The sequence below is a fragment of the Schistocerca cancellata genome, chromosome 6 (genome assembly GCF_023864275.1).
Source record: "Schistocerca cancellata isolate TAMUIC-IGC-003103 chromosome 6, iqSchCanc2.1, whole genome shotgun sequence".
In the NCBI taxonomy this organism is placed as follows: Eukaryota; Metazoa; Arthropoda; class Insecta; order Orthoptera; family Acrididae; genus Schistocerca; species Schistocerca cancellata.
The window spans coordinates 144,324,490-144,339,938 of record NC_064631.1 but is presented as its reverse complement, the minus strand read 5'-3'; the positions used below and the strand labels follow the sequence as shown (position 1 = coordinate 144,339,938).

General features: G+C 45.2%; 1 protein-coding gene across 1 annotated transcript in view; it reads left to right on the top strand.

The window, feature by feature from the left end:
- Positions 1-13,672: 13,672 nt before the first annotated feature.
- LOC126190923 (protein unzipped) overlaps positions 13,673-15,449 on the top strand; it is a 105,925-nt gene continuing 104,148 nt past the window's right edge. The window contains exon 1 of the mRNA XM_049931561.1: positions 13,673-13,798. Coding sequence (XP_049787518.1) covers positions 13,785-13,798 — 14 coding nt within the window. The 5' untranslated portion in view covers positions 13,673-13,784. The remainder of the gene's footprint in view (positions 13,799-15,449) is intronic.

Here is a 15,449-nt window from a genome sequence, read left to right as displayed (position 1 = left end):
ACTAAGGAATTTCTTGCGAATCTTACGTACACCACGAAATAAAACGACATAACTCGCAGCAAGTAAATCGGCTCATATCTCAACAGGGATTGGTTTCTGGACATCAATTATAGGAACTTTTCTTCTAGTTTTAACTAATTTTACCTGCTGTAAGAATGTGTGACACTTTTCCAAAAATATGTGAAATCAATGAAACGTCATATAATTGAAAATATTAAAACTAATGAATAAAAATATTTTTCTCAGATATCGGAGAACTTAACGTATATCGTCCACGAACGATAGTCATTCTGACGTAATAATTAGGAAGTTTCGTTCTACAACTAAAAGTAATTAATCTTGTCATCTGCACAGAATGATCAACCGAGCCTGCATATTTAGAAGAAAAGTGCTTCAAAGCTATAAGAGAGGTAACTTTTTTAAGAACAGAAAAAAGATAAAAATACTACTAAATAATTCCAGCTATGTGGTGTTTCTTCGAGTTTTCTAGAAGTCTGATGCCGACAATTTAAAAGTGCTTCAAATGGCACCAACACCAATTTGAAGTGAAACTTCCCTGTGTACATTCACTTCCACGGTGACGTGCGTTCACGTCTTATGTGAGGACGGATTTACGTCTCAAGCGCTGGCAACGAATAAGTTCTCCTTCTGAAGCGAGTTCTCATACGAAATTAACCAAGAACGAAGTAAAACTCGTAGAAATACTGTACCGCGCAGTAATTTATTCCTCTTGAGTGAAGACTGCCTAAAACAGTGATGTTCGTTGAAAAATGGCTCTTCCACGACACGATGCATTCACCCGGCAACACGACGATCCACACAACACCCCTGCTGCGCAGATTGCTTACACAGGGGCGGTCAGGCGCACCGGCTGGTGGTCGGCACGCCGGCCTCGGCGGGTTGCCTATAGCGACCGCGAGCCGGGCTCGTTAGCGCGGGATTGCGGCGGCGGCGCCCGCACAAGACGCATTCTAATTGTAGCACCCGCCGAGCCTCAAGAGCGCCTAACGACTGCGCAGAAAAGGGGGAACAGGCGAAAAAGTACTGCTCCGCGAAGTTCCTGCCAACCACTTGATGATCCCATTGTCTGTCTCGAGTGCGGACACGAACTCTAAGAAATTTCAAAGGCAAAAGCATCCCCAGATGGAAAATGACTTGCGATGTTTGCGCGATAAAAACATACAATCATTACGTTGAGTGTTTTTAAAATATAAGCTTCGCAAATAAAAAACAGTACAATGGTCACTTTGGAGTGCTATAGGTAGAGGTCTGCGCGGATGCGGATATCCGCGGATGTATCAGCGGATATTCGCGGTATTTGTTACTTAGCGGATAAAATCGCGACCGGCGCGGATAAGGCATTTGCCCAGTACGTATGTTGCAATGTTAGTTGAAAACTTAAATCTGTTGACATTCTTGGAATCTTGCAGGGTCTGCAGCTCGTGGTCGTGCGGTAGCGTTCTCGCTTCCCACGCCCGCGTTCCCGGGTTCGATTCCCAGCGGGGTGAGGGATTTTCTCTGCCCCGTGATTACTGGGTGTTGTGTGATGTCCTTAGGTTAGCTAGGTTTAAGTAGTTTTAAGTTCTAGGGGACTGACGACCATAGATGTTAAGAAGTCCCATAGTGCTCAGAGCCAATCTTGCAGGGCCCGGGTAGAGCGGATGTCTGTTGTCCTCAGCCCCTGGCTACGACCGACGTAGCTGTACCCAAGAGACCTGCGCCTAATCCGTTTCCGCGACCGTGTCTTTCGTGTGGCCTGTGAAGTGCTCTCTGGGTGGCAAACCTGCCCACAGTCTACCAGACAGGTGCCCGCTGCCTTCAGTTAGCGCTTTGTAGTGACCGAGTGACAACGTGCATCGTACCAAATATCAGTGACAGTTCTTTCTTCAAATGAACACCATATCGATGGATACAATTTCGTGTAAGGTGAAAAAAGGTGATTTTACATTAGTGAAGGAAAACAAGTTGAAATCGCCAATTTGGAAAAAAATTCGGATACGTATTTGATGGCAACGAAAAGATAAAAGATATAGTGGCTTGTTTTGCATGTAAAAAAGTATATTCCTACACTGGACACAAAAGTGGAACTTCAAATTTGCTAAAACATTCGTGTGAGGCTGGACAAAATAGCATAATTACTTATTTAAATACCAAGAGAGACGTAAAAGTTCCTGAAGTTCCGCGCGAATTTCAAGACAGCCGCGACAGAAAAACTTATCAATCTTGTCAGCAAAGACATTTTACCATTCGAAGTTGCGTGTGGATCTGGGTTTCTCGAGACGGCACAGTTTCTTATTGATGTGGGGGCCAAGTACGGTGTAGTGAGTGCTAAGAAACTGCTACCTCATCCAACGACCATATCCAGAAATTTGAAGGAAACGGCCGATCGTCTGCGTGAAACTGTCTCCGCAGAAGTGAAGAATATATTCAGAGATGTAGGTGGAGCACTAACTGTCGATTTATGGACTGATTCGTACCGTAAAATAAACTACACTCCTGGAAATGGAAAAAAGAACACATTGACACCGGTGTGTCAGACCCACCATACTTGCTCCGGACACTGCGAGAGGGCTGTACAAGCAATGATCACACGCACGGCACAGCGGACACACCAGGAACCGCGGTGTTGGCCGTCGAATGGCGCTAGCTGCGCAGCATTTGTGCACCGCCGCCGTCAGTGTCAGCCAGTTTGCCGTGGCATACGGAGCTCCATCGCAGACTTTAACACTGGTAGCACGCCGCGACAGCGTGGACGTGAACCGTATGTGCAGTTGACGGACTTTGAGCGAGGGCGTATAGTGGGCATGCGGGAGGCCGGGTGGACGTACCACCGAATTGCTCAACACGTGGGGCGTGAGGTCTCCACAGTACATCGATGTTGTCGCCAGTGGTCGGCGGAAGGTGCACGTGCCCGTCGACCTGGGACCGGACCGCAGCGACGCACGGATGCACGCCAAGACCGTAGGATCCTACGCAGTGCCGTAGGGGACCGCACCGCCACTTCCCAGCAAATTAGGGACACTGTTGCTCCTGGGGTATCGGCGAGGACCATTCGCAACCGTCTCCATGAAGCTGGGCTACGGTCCCGCACACCGTTAGGCCGTCTTCCGCTCACGCCCCAACATCGTGCAGCCCGCCTCCAGTGGTGTCGCGACAGGCGTGAATGGAGGGACGAATGGAGACGTGTCGTCTTCAGCGATGAGAGTCGCTTCTGCCTTGGTGCCAATGATGGTCGTATGCGTGTTTGGCGCCGTGCAGGTGAGCGCCACAATCAGGACTGCATACGATCGAGGCACACAGGGCCAACACCCGGCACCATGGTGTGGGGAGCGATCTCCTACACTGGCCGTACACCACTGGTGATCGTCGAGGGGACACTGAATAGTGCACGGTACATTCAAACCGTCATCGAACACATCGTTCTACCATTCCTAGACCGGCAAGGGAACTTGCTGTTCCAACAGGACAATGCACGTCCGCATGTATCCCGTGCCACCCAACGTGCTCTAGAAGGTGTAAGTCAACGTCCCTGGCCAGCAAGATCTTCGGATCTGTCCCCCATTGAGCATGTTTGGGACTGGATGAAGCGTCGTCTCACGCGGTCTGCACGTCCAGCACGAACGCTGGTCCAACTGAGGCGCCAGGTGGAAATGGCATGGCAAGTCGTTCCACAGGACTACATCCAGCATCTCTACGATCGTCTCCATGGGAGAATAGCAGCCTGCATTGCTGCGAAAGGTGGATATACACTGTACTAGTGCCGACATTGTGCATGCTCTGTTGCCTGTGTCTATGTGCCTGTGGTTCTGTCAGTGTGATTATGTGATGTATCTGACCCCAGGAATGTGTCAATAAAGTTTTCCCTTCCTGGGACAATGAATTCACGGTGTTCTTATTTCAATTTCCAGGAGTGTATATGGGAGTGACTGCACATTATGTTCATTATGAAGAAGTGAAACATGAGGATCGAGTGTTGTGCACGAGAAATTTTGAGAGTGAGATTAAAAAAACAGGAGAAAACATTAAACTTGAATTAATTAAGATACTACGGTCGTTCGATTTATTCAGTGCTGTGAATAACATCGTGTTCGTTACGGATAGAGGTCCAAATATTGTGGCACCACTTCGCCAATACAAGAGGCTCTCGTGCTCAGCACATATTCTTAATACTGTGCTGGAGTACACGACTCGAGGAGGCGCGAATGATGAGAAGAGTGACGTGCAGCGACTAATAAATTCCTGTCGAGCTATCACAACTTTCTTTAAAAGACCTGGTCTTCAGAATCGCCTTCAGAAGTCATTGAAAGGATATATAGACACACGGTGGAACAGTAAACTGGATATGTTTGAGTCTATTAATTCACAATGGTTTGAAGTTCTGTCAATTTTGTCAGAGAAAAATCAAAATAATTTGATTGATTCTATAGACAAGAGGATGTTGGAAGATATAATAACCTTTCTGACACCATTTAAAATAGCATCTTGTGATCTCGAAGCCTCAAAAACCCCTACGCTTGCTTTATGTGTGTTGTGGAAGTTAAAACTTCTCTCCTTCCTTGAAAAAAATGATGGCGACAGCCCGTTTCTGGTAGATTTAATGAATACAGCCAAATCTATTTTAATCAGCAAATGGGACATAACAGTACCCATAAACTTGCAACGTTTTTGAATCCAAAATATAAAAACTTAAAATTTCTTAGTTACAATTTTTTTCATCTGATTCTTTCTTTTACAGAATTTGAATCAGAAGCAACCAGAGGATGAAAATATTTAATCTGAAACCTGTGAGTTTTCATTGTAATATTTATAGTAAAAATTTCCTCAACATATTGTTAGTATTTTTACTATTCCCAACAAGAACATTTAAGTAGCATTAGGTAAAAGAAGGAAATATTTAACAAGCAATTTGTTTTGTTGTAATTTTCATATTAAAGAGCTCAATTTTAAGTTTTTACTCTTTGCAACAAGAACATTCAACAGCTAACACGTCAATATTTTTAAACTAGGTAATGATGATCTCACAAGAGCCTACCTAAATTTTAGCGTGCACTACAGCAACATCTGCAGCCGCCGAGCATTGTCGCTCTTTGTGAACAGTGAAACAGCCCGGCCGGAGCGGTGGCACGGCGGGCCTTGTAATTAATTATAAGTGGGAATTCAAACTGCGGCTCACGACCACCAACAAGCTGTGATTGCGGTAGCCCGTGAAAGATTATTCTGATCACATTGAAAACTTACAAAATATTAAAATCATCCAAAATAATAATGTGTCTTTTAACTTACCAGCCAATTAGTAAAGATAAGGACTGAAATTCGTAACAAAATTGAACATTTTAACTGTAAGTCGGTATTGCTTAACAGGGAACAGTGCCTAACATTTGAAGTTATGGGACATTAGTTTTTATATAGACATCTTGAAACCGTTTGCAGTTCCATTAAACTCTGAAAAAAAATTTTTTTTTAACATTGAAAGTATTAACTGCGAAATCTACTGCAAATTTTGTCTTAGTAATTTAGACCAATGTTGAGGATGTTTTAAAGTGTGAAAAACTTTGTTTAGTTGAGAACGAAACAGACATTTCATTTATCGCTAGGTCTTAATTCCATAAATCAGCCAAAAGGTGAGGTTCGACATTTCAATCGTATTTTTAGCTGAAGCTAAATGGACTCCTAATTTCTATAACCACTGATTTTGTTGTCACTCTTCGGAAGACGAGTTATTTCTTCAAGACAACGTCAATTATTGCTGGGAGCTTAACTTGTTCACAGGTGCGCCAGCGTTTTGCAGTGTAGGCGTAATACTGTAAATACTTTCACCTGGGAATGACGAGAACTGAACGCGTAAGCTATAATATAATCATCAGCTGACATGAATGGCTTCAAAATTTGACACATCCAAGCAGTGAGTACAAAAAACTGTCGGTTAATGATGTAATGTGCTAGTAACAGTTTCAAACCATCATTTAATACTATTACATTTAATTTTATTTTTTTAAATCGCGTTTCCAATCTCACGAGATCCGAGCCGCTACTGTGTGTGCTCCGGGGCCCCAATGCTTTCCTGTTTGGAATGGTCTGCTTTGGAGTAGGTATAGAGCATTTCCTGTGATTTAAGAAGTCAAAAGCAGTTAAGTTGTCGCAGAAATGGCACCCTAACAATAACTATGGCATTACATACCATAATTCTAAGTTCAAAAATGGTTCAAATGGCTCTGACCACTATGCGACTTAACTTCTGAGGTCATCAGTCGCCTAGAACTTAGAACTAATTAAACCTAACTAACCTAAGGACATCACACACATCCATGCCCGAGGCAGGATTCGAACCTGCGACCGTAGCGGTCGCTCGGCTCCAGACTGTAGCCCCCAGAACCGCACGGCCACTCCGGCCGGCATAATTCTAAGTACTACTGTCTATTACTATTAACTGCTCATTCAAAACTTAAATATATGCGGATGCGGATAAGGAACTTGCGGATGCGGATTAATTGCTGGGGATGCGGTTGCGGATTAGGACCTTGCGGATGCGGTGCGTATGCGGATTGCACTTTTCTTATCCGCGCAGACCTCTAGCTATAGGTTGTATAGAACTGGTATCCGGCTGTCAGTGTGAACGTCTAGCGCTGACGTTATGTCATGGTAGTGAAGTGGTGCGTATGTGCCAGTCAGCTTTATGGAATCAGCGCATTAAGATAGCTTCACGGGAAGATGTAGTATACTGGCAGACGGGACTTTACCGTGACCATACAGCGAGTGAAATTACCTGATTTGTTGGTGCATCAACGCGACCCGTCCAACGTCTACAAGGACGGTGCGCCATTCGTAGCCAGGCATCACCGAGTACGAACGACGGCTGTAAAAAGACATTAGCTGACAGGGACCAGAGACGAATGTCACATATTGTCAGTAACAATCGTTTTCAAACGCGACACTAATTGCTCTTGCCGGTGAACGCAGTTTCCGAGCGAATGTTGCGAAAGGAACTGCATGTAATTATCATTCGCAGTCGGGTACCTAGCCAAGTTCATTGCTCGCGGCGCCACGTAAAGCTGCACGTGTTCAATGGACCGAGCAACACAAGCTGGACAATAGCGTGACTCGCAAGTCTGGCTCTTTTCGAATCACAAAAGGCCGATTGCGCAGACGAACCAATGGGGCATTCAACCCACAGCGTGCTTCAGGCAGGAGGTGCCTATGTGATGACTTGGACGCACCGTGAACATGGATCAGGATGGGTATGACATCCTCAGCGACCAAGTGCTACCCTTTGTTGCACACCTTCGCGATAGGTGCGGAGTCGGCACTCCCGTACTTCACGATGTCAACAATGTTCCTGGTCAGGCATCCTTTCCCATCTCGACTGGTCCACTAAATCACTCGATCTTTACCCCATAGAAAATGTCTTACTATTTAAAACAGCGGATGAAACTTAGCAACCCTCATCCCCGCAATTTGATAGTTCTATCACCGATAAGTGTTCCCAGCTAGATATGGCTTACCTGAAGTAACTTGTGGACGCTCTTCCTCGCCCGACAGGGACCATTGTCAATCTTAATAGTGGTGTTACACAGTATTAGCTTGTTCTCTCGTGAGGGGTACAATTTTTTTTCCCGCGTTTTTGTTAATGTTAGATGCGATTATTTGTGAAAACATCAGCACAAGACTAACATTATGTTGTGTCTGTAAACCTGTCGCTACATTTATTTCATACAATTTGAAATGTTGCGTTTGTCGTCATTAGCGACGCCGCAGCTACATTCCATTCTTTCCTCGCGGTGTGATCAGCACAAGGCAAATGATGCGACGCATTACAGCACTGATTAATCAATGGAACGTTTATTGGCAGATCAGTATAACTTCTTTCAAATAGTTATCAGCAATCCACCTGTGATATATATCTACATCTACATGGATACTCTGGAAATCACATTTAAGTGCCTGGCAGAGGGTTCATCGAACCACCTTCACAATTATCTATTATTCCAATCTCGTATAGCGCGCGGAGAGAATGAACACCTATATCTTTCCGTACGAGCTCTGATTTCCCTTATTTTATCGTGGTGATCGTTCCGTCCTATGAAGGTCGGTGTCAACAAAATATTTTCGGATTCGGAGGAGAAAGTTGGTGAATGGAATTTCGCGAGAAGATTCCGTCGCAACGAAATACGCCTTTCTTTTAATGATTTCCAGCCCAAATAATGTAAGATATGACAATCACATTGCGCTTAGAAAGATTCCAACGTCCGACTAAGTTCCTCGCAATTTCCCAGAAGAAACCACAAGCGAAAAAAGCGTGTAACAGCTCAAGGTTACATGGGTTACAGAACAAATGTAGTTAATTCTCTTTCAATTATCCTTGCCAAGTTCATTTTTTCCGGCAGCACCCTCTCCTCTCCGTCCGAACATGGCTCGAAACTCTATACGGTACCGACCGAGCGCCATGTCATCTTCACCCAACTGGCGTAATCGGGTGCGGATATGGGGTTAGGGCGGGTGGGAGATGCGGGGGAGCTGGGGTCAACACACCGGTCTCCCGGTCGTTCATGATATGGCACCGCTATTATTTGGCCAAGCAGCTCCTCAACTGGCATCACGATAACGATGGACCCTGGCTAGCTAAATGTGACTTCAAGATCTCTGATGAACAGTCAGGTGCACCAGCACCAGCGCCATAAAATTCGTCCACACACACACACACACACACACACACACACACACACACACACACACACAAAAGAAAAGAAGCATCAGAACTCCACGTCTGCGCACGAGAATGGACTTGCCAATTCTTATAACATTTATTTCGGGAACTAATAACATCGCTGATCACTCCAGGTCACCAAATTTCAACTTTAGAAACAGTTAAGACTGTTGAACACCAACTCCATCCCCGAGGGTCCTCGATCCTCCGATCGATTCCCATTATTCCACGAGCTTCAATCAACTGCCGAAAGTGTTTAAGCATTGAGACGTTGCAGCCAATCAGCGCTGAGGTGCAGAACGATTGGCTTTTGCTTCAAAAGAGGGCAGTGTCATTTATCAGCATCCTCCTACCTCCAGTTTTACTGTTTTGTAAGTACTGGTTCGTGCGATTTCTAATTCCTGTGCAGAATTAATGGGAGACTGCTGTTCGGCATAGTGAGGTCCGCCACCCTTTAAGCTAGCCCGTGAGACATTAAAACACGCGAACTCCTTAGGCAGATATTTTTCGTGCGCGCTCCTCTGCCGAAGTGGGTAATTCACCTGGCGCTGGCTAGTGCAGTCACCTCACGTGCCTTTCTCACTCATTAAAGCATTTCTTTGTTGATTTGAGATTAAGGACCGAAACTAAATTTGATTAGGATCGAACTGAACGTGTTAAAGAAGAGAATTAAATTCCATTTTCAGATAATTATAAGTCATCTTCTGTGTGAAATACAAACATCAAAAAACGTTTGCATCACCTCGGTTCAAGGAGTTCCGGATCCTGTACAGAAAATTGGAATAGAGATCAACATAAACATCATTATCCCCCTTTTTATTGCTCATGAAAACCACACATTGCATGTTGTACCACCATACAGCGAGGTGGTGCTCCAGATTATTGTATTAACCGATACCTCTAAAACCCAGTACCACGTCCTCTTGCATTGGCACAAACCTGTATTCGTCGTGGCATACCATCCAGAAGTCCATCAACGCACTGTTGGTCCAGATTGTCTCACTCCTCAACGACGATTAGCCGTAGAACCCTCAGAGTGGTTGGTGGGTCACGTCGTCCGTCGTCCGTGAAGTCGATCACTTTAAATTACTGGGACTGAGGACAGATTTTGCGGGAAATTAATGCTACCTTCTTCTCTATGAGAATAATTTTCTACATCTACATTTACACTCCGCAAGCCACCCAACGGTGTGTGGCGGAGGGCACCCTACGAGCCAGTGTCGTTACCTCCCATTACTGTTCCAGTCGCGTATGGTTCGCGGGAAGAACGACTGCCGGAAAGCCTCCTTGCGCGCTCGAATCTCTCTAATTTTACATTCGTGATCTCCTCGAGAGGCATAAGTAGGGGGAAGCAATATATTCGATACCTCATCCAGAAACGCACCCTCTCGAAACCTGGACAGCAAGCTACACCGCGATGCAGAGCTCCTCTCTTGCAGAGTCTGCTACTTGAGTTTGCTAAACATCTCCGTAACGCTATCACGCTTACCAAATAACCCTGTGACGAAACGCGCCGCTCTTCTTTGGATCTTCTCTATCTCCTCTGTCAACCTGACCTGGTACGGATCCCACACTGGTGAGCAATACTCAAGTATAGGTCGAACGATTGTTTTGTAAGCCACCTCCTTTGGTGATGGACTACATTTTCTAAGGACTCTCCCAATGAATCTCAACCTGGTTCCCGCCTAACCAACAATTAATTTTATATGATCATTCCACTTCAAATACCCACGCCAGGGTTCCCGGGTTCGATTCCCCGCGGGGTCAGGGATTTTCTCTGCCTCGTGATGACTGGGTGTTGTGTGATGTCCTTAGGTTAGTTAGGTTTAAGTAGTTCTAAGTTCTAGGGGACTGATGACCATAGATGTTAAGTCCCATAGTGCTCAGAGCCATTTGAACTACTTCAAATCGTTCCGCACGCATACTCCCAGATATTTTACAGAAGTAACTGCTACCAGTGTTTGTTCCGCTATCATATAATCATACAATAAAGGATCCTTTCAGTGTCTCTAACACTGAAATGCGAAGACTTGTTTATGTCGCTTACTTTCACTCTATTATTTCCTTTGGTACCATATTCTGGACCAACTCTGTAGGCTCGCCAAGAACATTCTTTGCCCAGAAAAGCATTGCCAGCAGATATGCGGTATCAGCTAGTGAACTTCGTGTAGACAATTGTCCAAGTGTCTCGAAACTTTATCTCTGCCAACCCAGTTCATTTATCGCATTATGGGATGTGCTTTTGACAATATTGACTCAATGTGAAGAAACTGTAACATCCATTCCTTCAGTGAACAACAGGCGGAAAAACCACTTGCATTTGGATAAAAATTCCTTAGGCAAGTACTGAAATGTGTGCTCTATTCGCCAGGTTTCCCATTTTCAATAGGTTTCTGCTAAGAGTGAAAACAACTGAGTAATAAATCAGGACCCTTCAAGTTGAAACGTTCTTTGTGGCAGTCTCCTATTCTATACATGTACATCTATTCTCTACGAACCACTATGAAGAGCGTGGCAGAAGGTTATTCCCACCGTACCAGTTATTACGGCTCTTTCCCATCCTATTCACGTATGGAACGCGGGAAAATGATTGAACCTGACTCAGCGCACTGTAATTAGTCGAATCTTGTTTTTCGATCCTTGTAGGAGCGATAGAAGCGGTTTTTAGTATATTCCTAGATTCGTCATTTAAAACTCGATGTCGAAATTTTCAAAGTAGATTTTCCCGGAATAGTTTGCGTTAATCTTCAAGTGCCTCTCATTTCAGTTCTTCCAGCACCTCCATGACGCTCTCTCGAGGTTCAAACAAACCTGTGACCATTCGTGCTGTTCTTTTTTGTGTACGTTTACCATACCCTCGTTACTCACATTGGCTACGGGTCCCATACACTTCAATAATATTTTACGATGGATCACACGATGTTTCGTACACAATCTTCTTTGTAGACTGATTGCATTTCCCTAGTACTCTACCAATGAACAGCAGTTTGCCACCTGCATAACCTACGACTCTCTGTGATCGTGGCATTCCATATCCTTACATATCGTTACACTCAGATATTTGCATGGGTTGATCTATTCGAACTGTGACTCATTGGTATTATCATCATTCGGATACTACGTTTTCATCGTTTTGTAAAGTGCGCAATTTTACATATCTGAACATTTACAACAAGTTGCCTATCTCTGCACCACTCTGAAATCCTATCACGATCTGACTAAATATTTGTGCAACTTTTTTCTGACAGTACGTCATTATATACAACTGCAACACCTTCAAACAGTCTGATTTCGCTATGTGATCTAAAGTATCCGGACACCTGGCTGAAAAGACTTACAAGTTTGAGGGGCCCTCCATCGGTAATTCTGGAATTCAACCACCTGTGGCCTTGGTGACTGCTTACATTCTCGAATGCATACGTTCAATCAAGTGCTAGATGGTTTCTTGCGGAATGGCAGCCCGTTATTCACGGAGTGCTGTACTGAGCAGAGGTATCTATGTCGGTCGGTGAGGCCTAGCACGAAGTCGGCGTTCCAAAACATCCCAAAGGTGTTCTATGCGATTCTGGTCAGCACTCTGGGCAAGCCAGTCCATTACAGGAATGTCATTGTCGTGTAACAACTTCGCCACATGCCGTGGTTTATGAACAGGTGCTCGATCGTGTCGAAAGATGCAATCGCAATCCCCAAACTGCTCTTCAACAGTGGGAAGCAAGAAGGTGCTTAAAACATCAATGTTGGCCTGTGCTGTGCCACGCTGGCAGATGACGTTCACCGGGAATTCGCCATACCCACACCCTGCCATCGAATCGGCACATTGTGTACCGTGATTCGTCACGATACACAATGTTTTTCCACTGTTCAATCGTCCAATGTTTACGCTCCTTACCCCAAGCGAGGCATCGTTTGGCATTAACCAGCGTGAGGTGTGGCTTATGAGCTGCCGCTCGACCGTGAAAAACAAGTTTTCTCATCTCCCACCTAACTGTCATAGTACTTGCTGTGGATCGTGATGAAATTTGGAATTCTGTGTGATGGTCTGGATAGATGTCTGCCTGTTACACATTACGACCCTCTTCAGCTGTCAGCGGTCTCTTGTCAATCAACAGACGAGGTCGGCCGGTACGCTTTTGTGCTGTGCGTGTCCCTTCACGTGTCCACTTCACTATGATGTCGGAAACAGTGGACCTGGCGATGTTTAGCAGTGTGAAAATCTCACGTACAGACGTATGACACAAGTGACACCCATTCACCTGACAACGTTCGAAGTCCTTGAGTTCCGCAGAGAGCCCCATTCAGCTCTCTCACTATGTCTAATGACTACTGATGTCACTGATATGGACTACCTGGCAGTAGGTGGCATCACAATGCACCTAATATGAAAAACATACGTTTTTGGGGATGTCCGGATATTTTTGATCACATAGTGTAGAACAGTCAGCAGAGGTCCGTGTAAATATCCCTGGGGCACACCTGAAATTACTTCTGCATCTGTCGATAACTCTTCTGTAGAGGTTTTCTTCGCAGTAGTTGAGAACTTCTCTGTTTTATTCGTTAGTTTGCCTCCTCATGACTTTTTTGGCGTTTTATTAATTCTTTAGTTTCTTGCGTTCACAAATTTTCTAACCAGCGTTCTGTAAACTATGTGGTGACTCGTCCCATGAGCAAGTTGCTTTGGCTCGCACGCTCTACCAAAAGATATAAGTGTACCTAACAGTAGGAGCATCGGCTGAAAGATGTACTGACTGACACTAATAAAGAGAACACGGCCTTCTGCCTGTAGCTAAACAAACATCGCGAACAAAACGACCTCTCGCCGATGCAGAATTCGAACGTTGACGCGGTGCCAAGCCGGCCAGGTGACGTCACCCAGCGGGCAGCTGCCATTGGCGGAGCCGGCGACCAATGGGCTGCGGCGGCGGTCCCGCGCCGGAGCGGGTCCTCCGCGGCCCGCGGCCCGAGGCCGGTTCTCCAGTTGGAAGCTCGACGCAGCAGAAAGCAGTCGAGGGCGGAGAGCGAGCAAGTGTACAGTCTGTGTAGGAGTGAAGTGTCAAACGGAGTGCGCTTTGTGATTAAGCTAGCAATGGGTATAGCAAGGTAAGTCGCCGGTACGCCGGCGATGGCCGTCGCCCTCTCTCCGACTTTTCCGTGTAAACGTACCTCTGGTGCGGACCAAATGTATTTCGAGATTTCAGTTATTCCAGGTGGACACCGCACTAATTGATCGGCGCTAAGATTTTTCCTCCTCTTTACTGATGAGGAAATTCGACAGTTCCCACCCTTGTCGACAAGATCTAGCAGAGAGTACACATGTTGTTCAGACACAAATTGATTTCGAACTACACTTTCATGAAGCGTTCACGAACAGACTTCATATGAATAGCAAGTGGTGCCGAAAAATGTTCGTTATTGTCACTACTTCTGGTAAGCCAGTCTGCGAAGGGACATTCTGCTTTGGCGTTACGGAGAACGCACAGTTAATGAAATTGCAGGTTTCGACGCCGGTCGCCCGCGCACACGCAGACAGGAGCGACTCGTTATCTATGCGTACCTGACGCCGTAACGGAAATTTTAAACAGGTTAGCTTGTCGCCCTGCCGGCACGCGAGGTTAATAACAACTCGTCAAAAAAAATAACTATTTTCTCACAGAAAGAACTGCTGTTTGTACCGCTCCCTAAACAGTTTTTGATATAAAAGCTTTTAATTATCAGAAATGAGTTTGGTTTCGTTAAAAACATAAAACTGCAAAAGCTCGCACACTTTTTGGGGGGCAGAAGCAACCCTCTGCACTGGCGCCTTACAACGGAGATGCAAGGCGAGGACGTTTTAAAACTATTATATTCGTCATAAAGTAAATAAAGTACTACGAACAGAAGATGTTAAATAATGTGCCACGCTTAGCGCGTCCGTATATCAGCTGAGACGTGTCTCAGCTCTCGTGCGTATACTCTTTTATCACTTCGGTCGTTGAATGGTAGGCGACATTTGTTCAGAATTCGTGAGAGATGAATGTTGCAGGCCAAAACATTTATACATGACATAGGCACTATACCGGGATAGGGCATGAAACTGCCTTGGCCTAAAAGTTACAAAGAATGTCTATAAATAATATTGTGATGACGGATTTCGCAGTTTACACTATCACTGCTGCGAAGTTGAAACCCCGCCCTCGGAAGTTCAGCGAGCAGTGTAAGTATCTTCAACTTAACATATTTAGGCCGAGCAGACCCGTCCAGCCACAATTCTGCTCGCGTAATCTCAAGTTAATTTTCCGCCTACCGCTATAAATTCTAGTATTTAAGTAACATACAGGTGGTCTCAGTGCGAAGTCTGAAAGCCACAGTACTTTTGGAGGTAATATTGCCTCCTACTGGAGGTGATGCCGTGAAAACTAAGTAGCTAACCAGTTATAGGGTGATCTATACTTTAAAGTGGGATCCGAACCACGTTGCAGCATGACTTTTTCACATAAAACACCGATATATGAATCTGACTTCGATTCTTCGAGAGTATTCTTCAGAGAGGCTCTGTGTCGTGTTAATTATGTTACTGGTTTTACCTGGCATGGTGGTGGGCGGGGTGTAAACGTTTATTCTTCACTCACACTTTTTCTAAATTTATTCTTCTTCTCTCAAAATACGTGGGGCTGGAAGTCTTCGACGCTTATAATTTCGTCAGCTGCAGTACTGTTCGTTCCCGAAGGACTGCGGTAGTTTTAAATCGCCCCGTGGTAGTTTCGGCTGCAGG